Genomic DNA, 15304 nt, shown 5'->3' with positions numbered 1-15304 from the left:
GTTTCATGTGCGTCACTCTTTGTAATGGAGTGTTGGAAGCATCATTAAAAAAGTGGACCACAAGGAGAGCTCTTTGACAAAATACAAACATACAAAAACACATACAACCCAAAAAACTTCACTGAAACCCTCCATACTTAGAGTTTAAAGGGGATATATCATGCTGATCCGTGATTTAATACTTACATATAAAATAATAAATTTGAAAACAAGACCTTTCACCCCTCTGAGAATAGGTCATTGACATTCGGCTTCGAGATTTCGACCTTCATGACAACACGAGGATCCTCTCTTTTTATTGGAGTAATCTGATAAAGCAGCTCCTCCTCTGTGATGTCAGTTAGTCACACAACCGCCACCGAGGGATACACCCACCAAGAGCAGAGTATAAACATATAAACTATACATGTTACAGTACCGGTTTGACTCACCACACTGCAGCGTCCTGAGATGATCTGTGTCAAGGTGGATTTTCTTCCTCCTGAGCTGCAGAACCGCCCGGGTCTGACTCGGGGTCCAACACAAAAGGACGTATCCTACACTCTGCCATTTTATTAGTGCCATCAATGCCTTACGGTGAAGTTTTGGCAAACAGCAAACTCGCTCGGTCTGCACCATTCAATGTGGCGATTTTGTAAATACTGCCATGCTGCAAAAACCGCCCCCTGGCTCTACCCCCTCCGCCCCTCTGATAGAACTGACCAATCAGAGCACAAAGGGCTGTGACGTTGCGAGTTTACTGGAGGTCATTCTTGAAACAGAGCGTTTCAACGAGATCTTCAGAATGGCCTAAAATGAGGATATTGAGAACGCTATTGTGGGGAAATTAAGGAACTGAATGACTTGTACTGAGGGCAGAAATGCTTTACAGGCATCCTAGTCTGGCAAAGTGAAAAGGAGAAACAAGCACGATATGTCCACTTTAACAGCTTTATTAAGAATGAAGTTGTGTTGAGAAACTTTGTGTTTGAGGTGATGTGTGACCAGAGGGTCCAGGAATTTTTAGATTCTGGTAGGGAAATATCACAAGATTTTTCATGTGAATTTTTGGAAAGTTTTGTGAATTTGTATTAACTGCATTTACCTGGTCATATACTTGTATAAATATTAAACATTTTGGTGAGTGCATATGTCTTAACACTTCATCTATCAAAGGCACTGTACAAGACATGAGCATCACACATTGAACTTCACAACAAGCGTTTGTCTATTGTAGAGTCAGCCTTCTCACTATATGATTCACACTGCTCTAAACTCTGCTGATTGAGGAGGATGCTATGTTAGTTTAACTCAAGACATGTCATGCTAACACCAAAAAAGAAAGAAAACAGCTAAGGCTCTGATAAACTCCTCATCAACAAGTGCAGCACAGTTATCTATCTCTGTCTCTGTGGTCTCCTGCAGCGTCTTTGGATCAAAACAACTAAGAGAGAGGGGTGGATGGTTTTTGAGTTTTCAATATAACGACCAAGTACGGGACTTGATTAATATTTAATTCAGGGCATTTTACAATGGAAGAAAGTTGGTGGCCCTCTGACACAATTCAGGTTTCTCATGTGGTCCCTGGTAAAAATTAATCGCCCACCCCTGCCCTAGATGGTCAAAACATTTAAAATCAGTTATGTAAAACCAAACAAAATTAATTCAACTGCAAAACATGCCTGTAAAGGCAGCACAAACTCAATTCTGTCCAGTTTTATTGCAGTTACATTGAAATTTTGGGAAACTTTACTTACGGTAGAAAACTTTAGCTATTTACTTTCATAAGTTTTCATTCAACTTTATAAAACACGCTGCTAAGCCTGGAAGCTGTTTAATAAACATGTGTTTGGAGGCATTTAATGCAGTTAAGTGTTGGAGCTTGTTTTGTTCAAAATTTTCATGCCAATACTTTCACTTTGACTACAAATTAATTACGGCTTCAAATATCAGTTAGGCCTCCTTGCCTACTAATAACCAGTATTCATATCGGCCCCAAAAAATCCTTATCGGTCTATCTCTATTGGCTTATTTCTACACGCTAATGTGCTCCGCTTACCACACAAGGATGATAAATGAGGGCCAGAGTGTGTGCACACAAAAGAGTAACAGAGACTTTGCCCCTCACTTCTACACTGTATGTGTGTATGTGAGTGCATGTGTTAAGTGTGTGTGTGTGTGTGTGTGCGCCCCCTGCAGCCACACCATCTGCCCCTTGCCTGTCTGTAACCTCAGGCCTGCTTTGTCAAAGGACATAAGTGTTTTCCGTTTTCACTCCTGATCCTGAGGACAGCGCAGAGTGTGTCTCCTGTGTCGACCCAAAGAAGCTGAAAATTCACCTCCAACTGTCTAAACCAAGCTATCATCACACTCTCAGTATATTTCTGTGTGTGTGTTGTGTAACATATTTCCTGTGCTGGACTATCTGCATGATGTTTACGTGGATGTGTTTTGTCTCTGCAGCCTCCAGCCAAGTTCCTCCTGCCAGAGGTCAGCATAGCAGACTACGGCAAGAACTGTGTGGTGATCGACCTGGATGAAACCCTTGTACACAGCTCATTCAAGGTACTTCACCTTTCTATAACACACACACACACACACACACACACACACACACACACACACACACACACAAACACCATGGTACACATTTTGATACAAACACGTTTCTCTTTTGTTGTGCTGTTTTTTTTTCCTTGGCCTTGGAGGGATAATGGGATTATACCAAAATAAACCCTGAGGATTCATTCTCTCTGCTGAATATGTTAAGTATGGCATGGTGAAATTATTATGATATGCCACTGAGCTTTGTCAGTCACTGATGTAAACATAATGACAGGAACAAATATCCCTGCAGGTGTTTTTGCTTACATCAGTCACCGCTGAAGAAAGCAAAGCAGAGGTCTGACCAAGGTGTTAGCATGCTAATCAATGTGTCCTTTGTATCTGTGTAAATCAGGTAATTCTTCAGCATCCTTTTGTCCAGTTGTTTGCTGTATCATCTCTTTTGGAGCAGCAGCTCTGCAACATCAGATTTTTAAGAGCTGTAAACCTTTCAACACCGACTCCCACTGTGAGAGTCCACCTACAGAATCAAGCAAAAGGATTACTTTTATGTGTCAGACCTTGCAACACATTATGTGTTCAAGGTTTTACGCTGAACGAAGGATATTCAGCCAGGAGAATGGCTTACTGAAAATGTATCATGTATTAGCTAGGAGAATACACAGTGCTGCATCTTTTACCTCATGTTAAGCAAGAAGAAGTTTTTTTTTTTTTTTCCAAGTAGTTTTTGACATCACAAATGACATTGGGGTTAGAGCTTACTCCAAATAATTCTACAAAGTGGTTTTACAGAGCATTAGCTGGAAGTTACCTGATCCAGATGAGTCAAATGTGGCATTCAGACGCCTACTGACCACTTTAGCAGAGCCCATGCTCCATCAGGCACCTGACTGTTAGCACCTGGGTGTACCTGAGTTATGCACCTCAATAGCAACAGTAGAATACACTGTTTGGCAATGGCAGAGAGGATTTGGCAAATTTTTCATACTTAGCTCTGCTGCTCATCCCACAAATGCATGTTCCTTACAAATATGGCACCATTTAAAAGAAAATAATCTGGCTACCCAACGCTACAAGATATATCGCCAAGAAGCACTGATACAACAAAGAGATTATCTACCAGACACTTAATTCCTTACTTGTGGTGCTGTTGTTATTAAACTCCTAAATCCTTCTCTTCATATCTTCATGAATTTCCCTTCGAGGATAAATAAAGTCATGAATTTCCCTTAATTAATAAAGTATTTTATCTATCTATCTATCTATCTATCTATCTATCTATCTATCTATCTATCTATCTATCTATCTATCTATCTATCTATCTATCTATCTATCTATCATAGGTCTAAGAGTTTCTAGCCATGCTAATCGTTTTCTGAGGCAGTAACAATACTTTAAAATCAAAGTTAATTTGAGCATGCTCATAACTGCCAGTATCTTTAGCCGCGTTTCCACCAAGCAGTCCGGGTCGTTCAGTACGGTTTGGCTTGGTTTGGTACAGTTAAGCCTGATCGCGTTTGCGTTTCCACAGTGCCCTCTCATGGTAGGCGGCGTGTAAGCTGGATGCCGCAAGCCCCAGCTGTTAAACAATAGCGTGACGCCGTAGCAGCTCCTGGTGTGTGCCACCAGGAGAAATGCTGCCGCTGTCGGGTTAAGTGACGGTTCTTAGACCAACCAACGTTCTGCAGTGTGTTGCTCCACCTTCTGAAAGCAGATCAGTTCAGTCTGGGTCCCAAAAAAGTAGGCCGGCTCGTCTCATTTTTTGGGATCTGTCCCAGGATAAGTCAGTGGAAATGCCACAAAATTTGCGCCGTACAGAGACGAACCGAACTGGTCTGCTTGGTGGAAATGCGGCCCTTGATTTCTGAAGGCGTCTCTCAGTTTTTAATCTGTTGTCCCACTGTAACCCCTGATTTATGCTGGTTTTTGATGTTGATACCAGTTAAAAGCTTGTTGACAAGTACTTTGTAGGTTACGCGACGTCAGACCTGCTAACCCAACTTGACAGACAAGCACAGATTTCAGCATAAAACACAGAAGAAAAAGATTATCTTAGCAGGCATTAACTGTACAAAATGTTGGGATCCTATTTTGTCAAAGTCAAATGTTGGTAGGTATGCATGCTAACATTGTAACCTTCAGATTTTGAAACACATCTTGCTCACAATCTTAGCTAGTACAGAAGAAGATGCTCAATAAACACAAACAACAGTCAAATCTGATGGATGTAACTTAATCTTTGACAGTATTTTATCAACAGAATTGTTTTTTATGGGTTTGAATGGTTAGTGAACTTATGGAGGCAGTAGGAGCAGATTAGCACTTTGGTAAACCTTATGATATAAAAAAAAATGATAATTTTTACAGTTACAAACTGTACTCTGTGTCAGAGTAACTGTCCCCCCCCAAATGTTGTCAACAATTTGTGACGTAAAATGTTGGGAGGACAGAGTAACAATGTTGCTTTTAGCAAGCTGTGCTGCTAGCTTAAAACTTGAGGTGTATTTGATTCTCTTCTCTAAAGACATAGTTGATCACCTCCTTTTCATAAAACTTCCATGACATATTCTTTGAGATTATTTCAGGCCAGGAACTGTGCCCCTTAGTGTAATTCCTGCTCAGATGATGAAGCCAGAGTGGTGTGTAACAAACTAGCACAACTGGGTGAACAGGCTGAAGAATCTTTCCATGTTGTAGTTTTAATCTGGAGCGAAATAACAGTGTTCCTTCAAATGACTGTCAGGGAAACACTTAAAGTCAGTTTTTACACAGCAAGGGATAAATTCTACTGTCAAAAGAGAAAAATGTGCACACACACTTTACTGGACCCACCCATCACAGTCACATGCCAGCAGCACAAGGCCACACACACACTTATCCAAGGGTGTGTCCGGTGTAGTGTACTGTTGCCTTCAGTGACTCCAGACTGGATTTCACAGAAAACCTGATGTGTTCTTCAAAAGTCTGGAACGTTCTATTTTCTCCCTTAGATTATATTAAAAGAAAAAATCAGGAACTCTCACAGGAACTCTTTCTTCCTCTTTTGATGAAACCCAGTTGCACAGTCCATCAACATGCATTTACTGCAGAGATCAGTATGCAGTATGAAATGGATCCAGGCAATGCAATAAATGAAAATCAGTTGGGAGAGGAAGAGAGGCAAACAGAAAGAGACACACCAAGCATTTTCAATTCCGTTCAGAGCTTGGCAGGATATCCTATTAGTTTTTTTTTTTTGATACAAAATGAGAGGTAAGGAGGGGAAGTTTTGGACAGGATTTCATTCTAAAATATCAACTCAACTGTATGAATTTGAAATTAGGGCAGAAAATCCACCAGAGAAAAAAACAAACAAAACACAGAGCATAGATTGATGACAAATTTTACATAATACATCCCACACTATGTGTTTTATCCTGTATGTTAATCCATAATAATTATGATTTAAAATTCTACCCCACACACACCAAATCAAAGCTGTTGACGCTGGCTCAGCAGTCATCCATAAAAACAAACATTATCCTTCACCGCTTTCCCTTCGTTTCTCTGTTACATACATTTTCATTTCCAACATTTCCGATCCTTGCCCGTTACGAAGCAGCAGCATGAGCAGCTGTTGTGTGTTCAGTCTTCAAATGATGATTTCAGTGATTCTGCAGAAAGAGCAATATTCAAGTGCCAAGTCTGTCTCTGCATCTCCTCCTCCATCTGTGTCTTCTCATCTTCCTCTCTGAGAAAGCTGGGCCAGATTCTGTTTTTTTTTTCTCGTTTTCTTTTGCATCTTTGTGCCTGTCATTAATTTGGCTAATTACCGGCACTGTTATTAAAAATCAGCACAATAGTCTGTAGCCTGTGCACTAACCAGAGCTCAATTATATTCCACACTTGATTCTTAGAGGCACTCACATCTGCTGTGAAGTGAGTGTTTAGTCTTTGATTGTGAGCTGACTACCTCATCATCAAAGACAGAGGCCAAACATCTGTAGCACAATCTGTCCATTGTTCTGCTGTCACAACCAGAATGGTCACACTGGACAGATTACACAGGTGACGAGTGGAAGGTCAAAGTGCTGTGTTTAGTATTCCTGCAGCAAACACCCCCTCTGTTGGATAAAACTGAAATTTACGGCTGGAGGTTTGGGTTGGAGGACAGATGGCTTTGAATTTACACGTGTCAGTGTGTGTATTGTGTACAGCTGGTTTACAGCATTCATTTTAAAATACTTTTGTGGAAACAGGAATGCCTAAAAATTCATAAAATTTAATTAATTATGTAAAAGGTTAAATTACGTAATGTCATGACTGTCCTCTTAAAGTTTCTATCCATGTTGGACAGGATAACAGCCCACACAGTAGATTTAATTAGGAATGAAAAAAATAATGAAACTGACATTTAAAGAACTTAATACCCATAAACACGAGTAGTGTGTGTTTTTAAAGTTATGTTGGAGTTGTGCTGAAAAAGTAAAGCTCTATATCCATCCTGAGGAAAAGTTGCAGTGCTTGTGGAGGTCAGTTCGGCTCCCTTTAATCCTCACTGATTAGACACGCTGGCGATGACATTTGTTTTGACTCTCCTGCTTTACATTTTTAATGCTTTCAGAGCAGGTGTACTAGCAGCAATACACCTGTGCCACAGAGTGCAGGTTTACTTCCACGTTGAATATTATCGATGACTGGGTCACTTAGGTAGAACAGAAGGTTATCTGCATACAAGGACACATGGTGCAATGTCTCCTCTCTGTGTAGAAATGATGTTTTCAGTGTAACAGTTAATTCTTCACACACGATCACAGAGAGGAAAGATGACAGTCGGCGTCCTTGGTATATGCCTCTGGATACATTTGCTCTCTGTGATGAATATAAAAGTCCAATCCAGGGGAAGTTTTTATTGCAAGACCAAATTTTTTAGGGACTGTGAATAAATACCCCTATTCAATCCGGTCAAAGGCCTTTTTGGCGTCTAATGCAATGACGGCCTCTGGAGCTAGTGTGGAATGTGAAGTGTAGATTATATTGAGAAGGCTGCACATATGGGAAAAAGAATGACATTCTTCACCAAAGCCTTTTTGGTCTTCAGGAGTAATTATTGGCATTATGTATTGCAGAGGTTTTTTTTGCACTTTTGCTAAAAAAAAATGTTGCATCTTCATCAAGAAGAGATATCAGTTAGTGAGACCCCACCATCGTCTTTCTTTAGCATAAGTGAAATAGTTGCCGGTGAGAACGAAAAGGGTTCCTTTCACTCATGTTTCCTAAAACATTCAGAAAATGTTCTTTTAATTTCTTGAAGAATTCTGCTCTAAAACCATTTGATGTTTAAGTCTTACCACTTGGCAGAAGCTTAAACAAAGGGTCTGCAGGATTTTTTGTTACTTGTTAGTAGGGCTGCAACTACAATTATTTTATTTTTATATTTACGGTTAATCGATGAATTAGAAAAAAAACAGGTGAGCATGCATAATAGTAAAATTCGCAAAAGCAAACATGCGTTGTTATTTTAATTGATGACTATTGTTTGCTTAATGATATATACAAAGAGAGACAATGTATATGAACACAGTTTAAGCTGACCAGATGCTAAATTTATTAAGTATAACAAATGACATGAGCGTATTGTCACTTAAGGAATAAATAGTATGGGCAGAATAACAGAAAATATATTGTTATGTCGTCAGATTAAGTCAAATAAAAAATGTGTCCTCAGTCTTTTCACCTGCAGGTCAGACAGCACACCCCTCTACCCTACCACTATCTGTAGCAGCTAACACTATTGCTAACGTTGGTTTATGAACTCCTAGTGGTTCTCAACAGGGTGACAGTGTAATAAAAAGACAAAACGAGTTCTCAAAGACAGATCCATGCATTTCACAAGATATAAAAGGAGTGTATGTGGGATTATGTAGCTACTTGCCTTGTTGTTGAGCTCCCCGGCTCTTCCACTATTCGCGCATTTAATTGTTTCCCTCTCCTGCTGGCTCGGCTTCTCCTCTCAAGCTGATCTGTTTACAGGTGACACATACAGCCCCGCAGTCCAGGTAAACTATACTCTAGTCAAGTAGGTGGCGGTAATGCACCTTCAGCTAGTTGCCATCCCCTAAATAATCCAACAAAAAGAAAAAAGACAAATTAACTGAAGACAAACTAATACAGTAATGACGCAGCACAGTGCATCAATTGTGGAAAAATGTTGTTGACGCTTTTACTAATTGATTTTCATCAATTTTATTGATTCGTTGTTGCAGCTCTACTTGTTTGTATAGAAATTATTTACACAAGGCTTCTCCTCCTTGTTTAAAAAAGAATGTTATTAATACTATAATTATTTTTTTTTTACCAGTTGCCAGTGTTTTTTACAAGGGGGCAACATCTGGTCAGTAAAAATGAAGCCTATGGGTTAAATACAGCAGCCATATAATCGGACTTGTACGGCATTAAAAAGCATATTTTACAGCCTGGTTAAAAAAACGGCTTGAGTCTAAAATGTTGATTTAAATTTTTTTCTTATCTGTGCGGTTTAGAGGTTATCGGGATTGTTTGGTTTTCCGATCAGAGGCACAGCTCAGGTCACGTGACCACCGGGCGCCCTGCAGCAGCTTGAAGAAAAAACTCACAGCCGGTGTCATAGCGAATGTGGCTGCGTCATCGGGTTGGCAGATGCTTCGTCTATGTTTTATACGGTCTATGTTTTTTTTAGTTGTTAATTAAACTCTAACTGCAGGTGTAGGGTGTTGTGTTGTGTTTATCTCGCCTATTGTATTACTGCGCAAGTGGAGAGGAAAGTAGTTCCAGTTAAGCTTGAGTTGTGTGTATGTCGTTGTATGTAACGTTCCCGAAATATATAGAAGTAAACTCAAAGTATTTGAAGCTCAACTGTAGTGGTTAATGAGAACCTAACCCAACATAGGGCACCCTCTCAGCCATACACCTATGTCACAGAGTATAGTTGTTGCAGATGTATCTGCATGTTAAATATTTATGGATGAATTACAGTCTCTTCAGCCGATACAATGATTCTTCTTCTAATCCCTCATTCTTTTCTGTTAGTACAACAAACTCCTCAAACAAGTGCCAGGCGAAAACCTTTCAAAACTCACAGGAGCACTTCTGTATCTGTGTCACCTATTCTTCTTTCGCTCCTTCTCCAAAATGACACCGCTGTGCCTCCCACCTAATCCTTTCATCCTTGCCTTTACGCCCTCTGCTTGTCTTCCACCCACAACCCTTTCGGTATCTATCTTCCTCTACTTCCTGCACCTCTCCTTTCCTCTCTCTTCCTTTCCAAAAATGACACAAGTCATGCTGAGAAAAAAACGGGGGCGCTCCTCCTTTTCGTGTTCAAGTCTGTCACCTTATTCGTCTCCCAGCTTCCTCCCCAGAGTCTCACTTCTGAGTTTTACTTAACACTCAGTTACAGAGCAGAGGAGCAGAGGGAGCCACATTATGCTTAAAGACTTCCAAAATTGCCTGGGGAACCTTGCAGGAGTGTTTTACCATTTTTTACTCCAACAGGAAATGTTGGTACGTGATGTCACGTCACTGCCCTATTTTGAGCAAAACAACAACCTAAACTTTGCATCTTCTCTGTGTTTCTTGTTTCTCTGCAGCCTATCAGCAATGCAGACTTCATCGTTCCAGTGGAGATTGATGGGACAGTTCATCAGGTACACTTTCGGTGTTATGAAAGACTTCCTCAAGAGTTGAATTAAATGTCATATATGATTTCCTTCACATGCCTTGACTCAGTTTTTTTCTTTTATCATTTTTTATTCTCTTATATCCCAACTTTGCCAAAGGGAGACAGCTCATACACTCCTCCCTGAATACAATGCTTACTATTTATTCCCTGATTTTTCTCGCTGTAAAGATAGAGGAGCCACAATACCACTGAGTCATCAAGTAAACAAATGGCACAAAGTATGTGGAACACACTCTTGACTGCTTGTCAGAAGAGATGCCTCACTCTTCAGAGACAACAGAAAAAAGGAAACAGGAGATTGTTAACGCTTGTTTTTGTGACCAGAAATGTTGTTCTTTTATTTTGCAGCGTGTTTAAGTTAAATGTTTTGATTCCAGTTTGAAGCAGCAGCAGCAGCAACAGACTTTCTACAGCTGTGACCAGGTTCAAGTAATCCAGGATAGGCTTTCTGTATCCGTCTTGGCCTATGCTTGATTACTTGCACTTGGTGGCAGTGACTGACCCTCAGAGACCTGCTGTAGAGGATGAAGATGAGCAGAAAGGGAAGGTTTGATCACAAAGGAATGCTGTTGGGTGAAGGGATGCAAAAAAGCCTGAAATCTGAAAGCGTTTAATAACATCTGTTTGCATAAGAACACCCACACTCCCAGATTTGGTTCAAAATTTCCAATTGTGATCACTTCCCCAGGTCAATGCAAGACAAGTCTGTTATTAGCGTCACACTCGTAAAATTCCTTTTTATGTGAGAAACTGAGCAGCTCTTTGGTTCAGACATGTTTGATAAAAAAAAATACAATCCATGATAAAATAAAGGTTTAGATTCACTTTGAAAAAATTAGAGACTAAATCAACTGCAGCTGTGTTTGTTCCCTCACAGTCTCCCATTATCCTTGCAATGACACAAACAGGTCAACAAATTCACACAGTTGCCACTTTTCTCCAACATCAAATGTTTTTTTTTTCTTCTAGAGAGCGGTATACCCCTGTACTTCAGTTCAGCAAATTGTATGAATCCACCTGCTTCTAGACTGAAAAGACAAATAATATTTTAGACCTGAAAGTGCACGATGCTGTGCAACAGCTTAATAACCCATTAGCTTAAAGAGAGGGTATTGTGCTTTTTGAAGGCTTTATTCTGTCCCTTAGTAGCTTAACATTATTTACAGCTAAAAAAACATTTGTTTCCCTACCATTATATAGCCCCCCCAGAATAGAGTTAAAGGTCCCATATTATGCTCCTTTTCTGCAGTTTAATATGGATCATTGATGTCATCATGAAATAGTAGTAACATGTTTTGGTCCAAAAAGCCAATAAATCAAGCACAGCAGCATTGTTTCCAAGCTCTCATAGCCCCTCTGTTCAGAACGCTCTGATTTAGTGGGCGTGACCTTCATATGTAAATGAGCCACCACTGATACCACCCTACTCCTCCGTGTCAATAAGAGCGGCGCCAAGAGCTCCAAGTGCACAATGTTTAGAAAACAGCGAAGCTCGTTTACTGTAAAGTTACAGGCTAAAACAACAGGCTGGCTGCAACTAAAGTTAGCATCCTGGAGCTAACACAGAGACAGGGGGGACACTGAGGAAAAGCTCTTACATCTGCTCCACAGCACACAGCATTTAAAATACTCACATTTCCAGGGTCTGAGGTTTGTTGGCAGATGGTTGGTAATGCGCCTGGATCGAGGACCAGTGTATTCGCTAGCCCTCTGTTGTACTGTCCAAAGTTGGTAAAGCAGTCGGCCGTGAAGTGACTAGCACACACATGCACAGTTTTATTGAGTGTAGCTGGCACATTTCCTTGATAAATGAACTCTAGCCACTTAGTCTTGTCTTCTTCCAAGATGGGAAGCTTGTGCATGGAACAATATGGCTGTTTACAGCCAAAAACAAAGCAGTGATGGCTTTTCAACTTTGGCATTCTCCTCCAGCAAATCCCCAAAATCCAAACAGCTTGTTTTAGGTCAGGATTTTACATTCACAGGTACTACCACGCACAGGTTTTGTCATTAAATATCACATTTTGTGGGCTGGGAGGAAAGCCAGAGACCCACAAATTTCACTAAAAAGACTTAATAATATAATATTTCTATTTGCATAATATGGGACCTTTAATAACCCATTAGCTTAAAAAGGGTATTGTGCTTGCTATTGGGGGGGGCACCCAATACAGTGCACAGATATAGCCTTTGTCTGATGTTTCTATCTCAGAAACTTGTTGATAATCTGAGATTCATACAAACTGTGAGTGATACAAATGATGTGAAGTGATAGTAATACTAAAGATATAAAAATGGTCTTAAAAGGTGTGTTTTTGTGTGTTTCAACTTTCAGGTGTACGTACTGAAGAGGCCTCATGTGGATGAGTTCCTCCAGAAGATGGGGGAGCTCTTTGAATGTGTACTCTTCACAGCTAGCTTAGCCAAGGTTCGGTTCACATATCAGCACTAAGACAACTAAGTCACATTTGCTTTTGGCACACCTTGTTAATCTGATGTTTTCTGATGTGCTCAGTATGCTGACCCTGTGGCAGACCTGCTGGACCAGTGGGGGGTGTTTCGTGCCCGGCTCTTCAGGGAATCCTGTGTTTTCCACAGAGGAAACTACGTCAAAGACCTCAGCCGGCTGGGCCGAGAGCTCAGTAAAGTCATCATCATAGACAACTCACCTGCCTCCTATATCTTCCACCCTGAGAACGCAGTAAGTCAGCAGCAGAATGACTCCAAATAGACCTCCGAAACCCTGATGAAAATGGGTCAAAGTTTACAAAAAGAACTTGGTGATAAAGTTAGCAACATGGCGATGGTAAAACTGTATCTGTGAGACGTTGTTAGTTAAATCTGTGCTGTTGACTTTAAAGCAGCACTGAGCCAGAGGCTGTGTTCCCGATTTTATGAGCTCTCTCCTCCGCTGCCTCTCTTCAAGCCTTTGATGCATTTCCCACATTAATTATTTATACGAAACTCGCACCATCTCCTCACCTATAATCCAGCGCTGTAGCATCAGCTGTCATCCGTGTTTCTCACTTCATTAAAACATTCCTTTCTGTCGTTTGTCCTCCAACAAGGTCCCAGTGCAGTCCTGGTTTGATGACATGACCGACACGGAGCTGCTGGACCTGATTCCGATGTTCGAGGGCCTGAGTAAGGAGGAGGACGTTTACAGCCTGTTGCAGAGCCTGAGGAACAGGTAGCAGACGGCAGCTGCAGCCGGTCCTTCCTGCCCCACCCCAAAACTTCCACAGCTGCACAGAGGCCACACCTCGCTGCCACAGGCCCCGCAGCCCTGCTCCCGACCTCCGACCAGACCAGGAGTCAGTGTGGCCCTCGATTTGGGGACTTCAGGCAATCGTTCCGCTCATGATGAAGACTAGAGACAGTAAATGATCTCTGCGTTCTTGGACTGTTTGTATAGGACTCCTACTGACAAAAGATTATATTACTGTATGTATATACTATATGTTTCTAAGAGCAAGACATACATAAAGTAATTTTTCTATCAGAGAAAGGAGGTTTTACTATTCTACCGAGTAATATTTTAGTTACCAAAAATGACAAATAGAAGGAAAAGTTTCTTTCTGGAGAGCGAGTGACCTTTTGTTTTTTTTTGTGTCGAGTTGTGCTATGCAGGCTGTCGTTTCTCGTCTGACCTTTCGTTCAAACAACTGTGATTTACCTTCTCTTACAGAATGAAGTGCCTTCATTACTGTGCTGATTTTGTTGTGTCGGGTTATGGGGTGCGCATTTTAATGCTGCATAATTACTCTAATCTCCAAAAGCGTCTGAACTAAACCCTGAAACTAAAGTTAAAAACAAGTCTCTTTGGTCATTGTGATATAAACCAAGAGAAGTATCATTACGAGCCTGTTGGACCTGGGTGATTCTTTCAGTTTTGAGTTTGGTTGCATTGAATTGTTAAACCTACCAAAGATTTTTACAATTCAATGTGATTTGTGACTGAATGCTGTCATTTGATTTTTGACAGTGGCTGTAAATTGAAAACCCTTAAGACATTGAACCCACTTTATTATTGAAAACAAAAAAGAAACCTTTGTGATGACATCACTGTCCACCAATAAATGTTCAACTTTTGAAGAAAATATAAAGATTAGCCTAGATTACATAAAAATATATTTATTGGGGGTAATGGGGTTGGGTGCATTGTAAAGACTGCTGTTGAAATTGTACTGTACAACATTATTAAAGTTGCAGGTTTGCACACTGTCCATTTGTGTCATGGTTTAGTGACTTGATTTACCTTTGAAGTCTTTGACATACGTTTACATCAGAGTGGAATTAACTTAAATATGTGCAAAAAAATAGTTTTTGGTCCATCCCCTGGTGGTAAACAATGTAGCATTTAAATCCAATTGCATTGAGTTGGTGGAGACCAAAACAAAGAACAAAAAAACACAAATATTGAAATGAAACTGAACAAGAATTTTTTGAACATGACTTCACATACAAAATCCCTCCGCTCTCTGATGGATATGAAAAAAAAACTTTAGTAAAGAACAAATTGGGGGCATTTTGGTCACAGGTTTTTACTGAGACTTAAAATCATTTTTGATTAATTCACTTCACTGTAAATTATTTTGTTAAATTTCCTTATTTTAGTTTTTGAAGTTGTTGTAGCCAGTGACTCCCAAACTTGGGGGTGTGACCCCTAGAGGTGGCCTGGAGTTATGGCAAGACTTAGTAAAAACAATCCAGCCCCTTTCCACCTTTTGCAAGCTCATTTTGCAATGTACTGCCAGGTGGAAAGAAGGACCTTTCACCAAATTTCAAAACTTTTAAAATAAAAGCAAGAAATTATGACAAACAGCTCAGGTAATCCATTGGTCTTCAGCATGATACATGTCGATCTAGCTTGGCAATTCAGCAACCACCAGTCTAAAAATATGAGGCAATGCGATAGTGCCAAAACATGCAGTTCATCAACTGTCCACTAGGGGCTGGCTCTGGAAGTATGGGAAACCACGTACACATCAAACCCAATAAAAAAAGACATTTTCACAGCCAAAAAAATGTTTACAGCCTGGTACAGGCAGGGAGCAGGGT

General features: G+C 40.4%; 1 protein-coding gene across 2 annotated transcripts in view; it reads left to right on the top strand.

Annotated features, from left to right (window-relative positions):
* ctdspla (CTD (carboxy-terminal domain, RNA polymerase II, polypeptide A) small phosphatase-like a) overlaps window positions 1-14451 on the top strand; it is a 38543-nt gene extending 24092 nt beyond the window's left edge. Inside the window, exons 4-8 of one of the 2 annotated variants that reach the window (XM_074693853.1) lie at window positions 2443-2544; window positions 10152-10208; window positions 12579-12671; window positions 12759-12944; window positions 13312-14451. In XM_074693853.1, the coding sequence (XP_074549954.1) occupies window positions 2443-2544; window positions 10152-10208; window positions 12579-12671; window positions 12759-12944; window positions 13312-13437 (564 nt within the window). In that variant the 3' untranslated portion in view covers window positions 13438-14451. The remainder of the gene's footprint in view (window positions 1-2442; window positions 2545-10151; window positions 10209-12578; window positions 12672-12758; window positions 12945-13311) is intronic. The other variant, XM_074693854.1, reaches the window with a different exon arrangement.
* Window positions 14452-15304: the final 853 nt, after the last annotated feature.

Source organism: Halichoeres trimaculatus, unplaced genomic scaffold (assembly GCF_033239565.1).
Source record: "Halichoeres trimaculatus isolate MK-OKI-2021-1 unplaced genomic scaffold, fHalTri1.1 fHalTri1_scaffold_18, whole genome shotgun sequence".
Taxonomy (NCBI): domain Eukaryota; kingdom Metazoa; phylum Chordata; class Actinopteri; order Labriformes; family Labridae; genus Halichoeres; species Halichoeres trimaculatus.
Note: the sequence above shows the minus strand (reverse complement) of the source record. Positions and strands in the feature narration are given on the sequence as shown.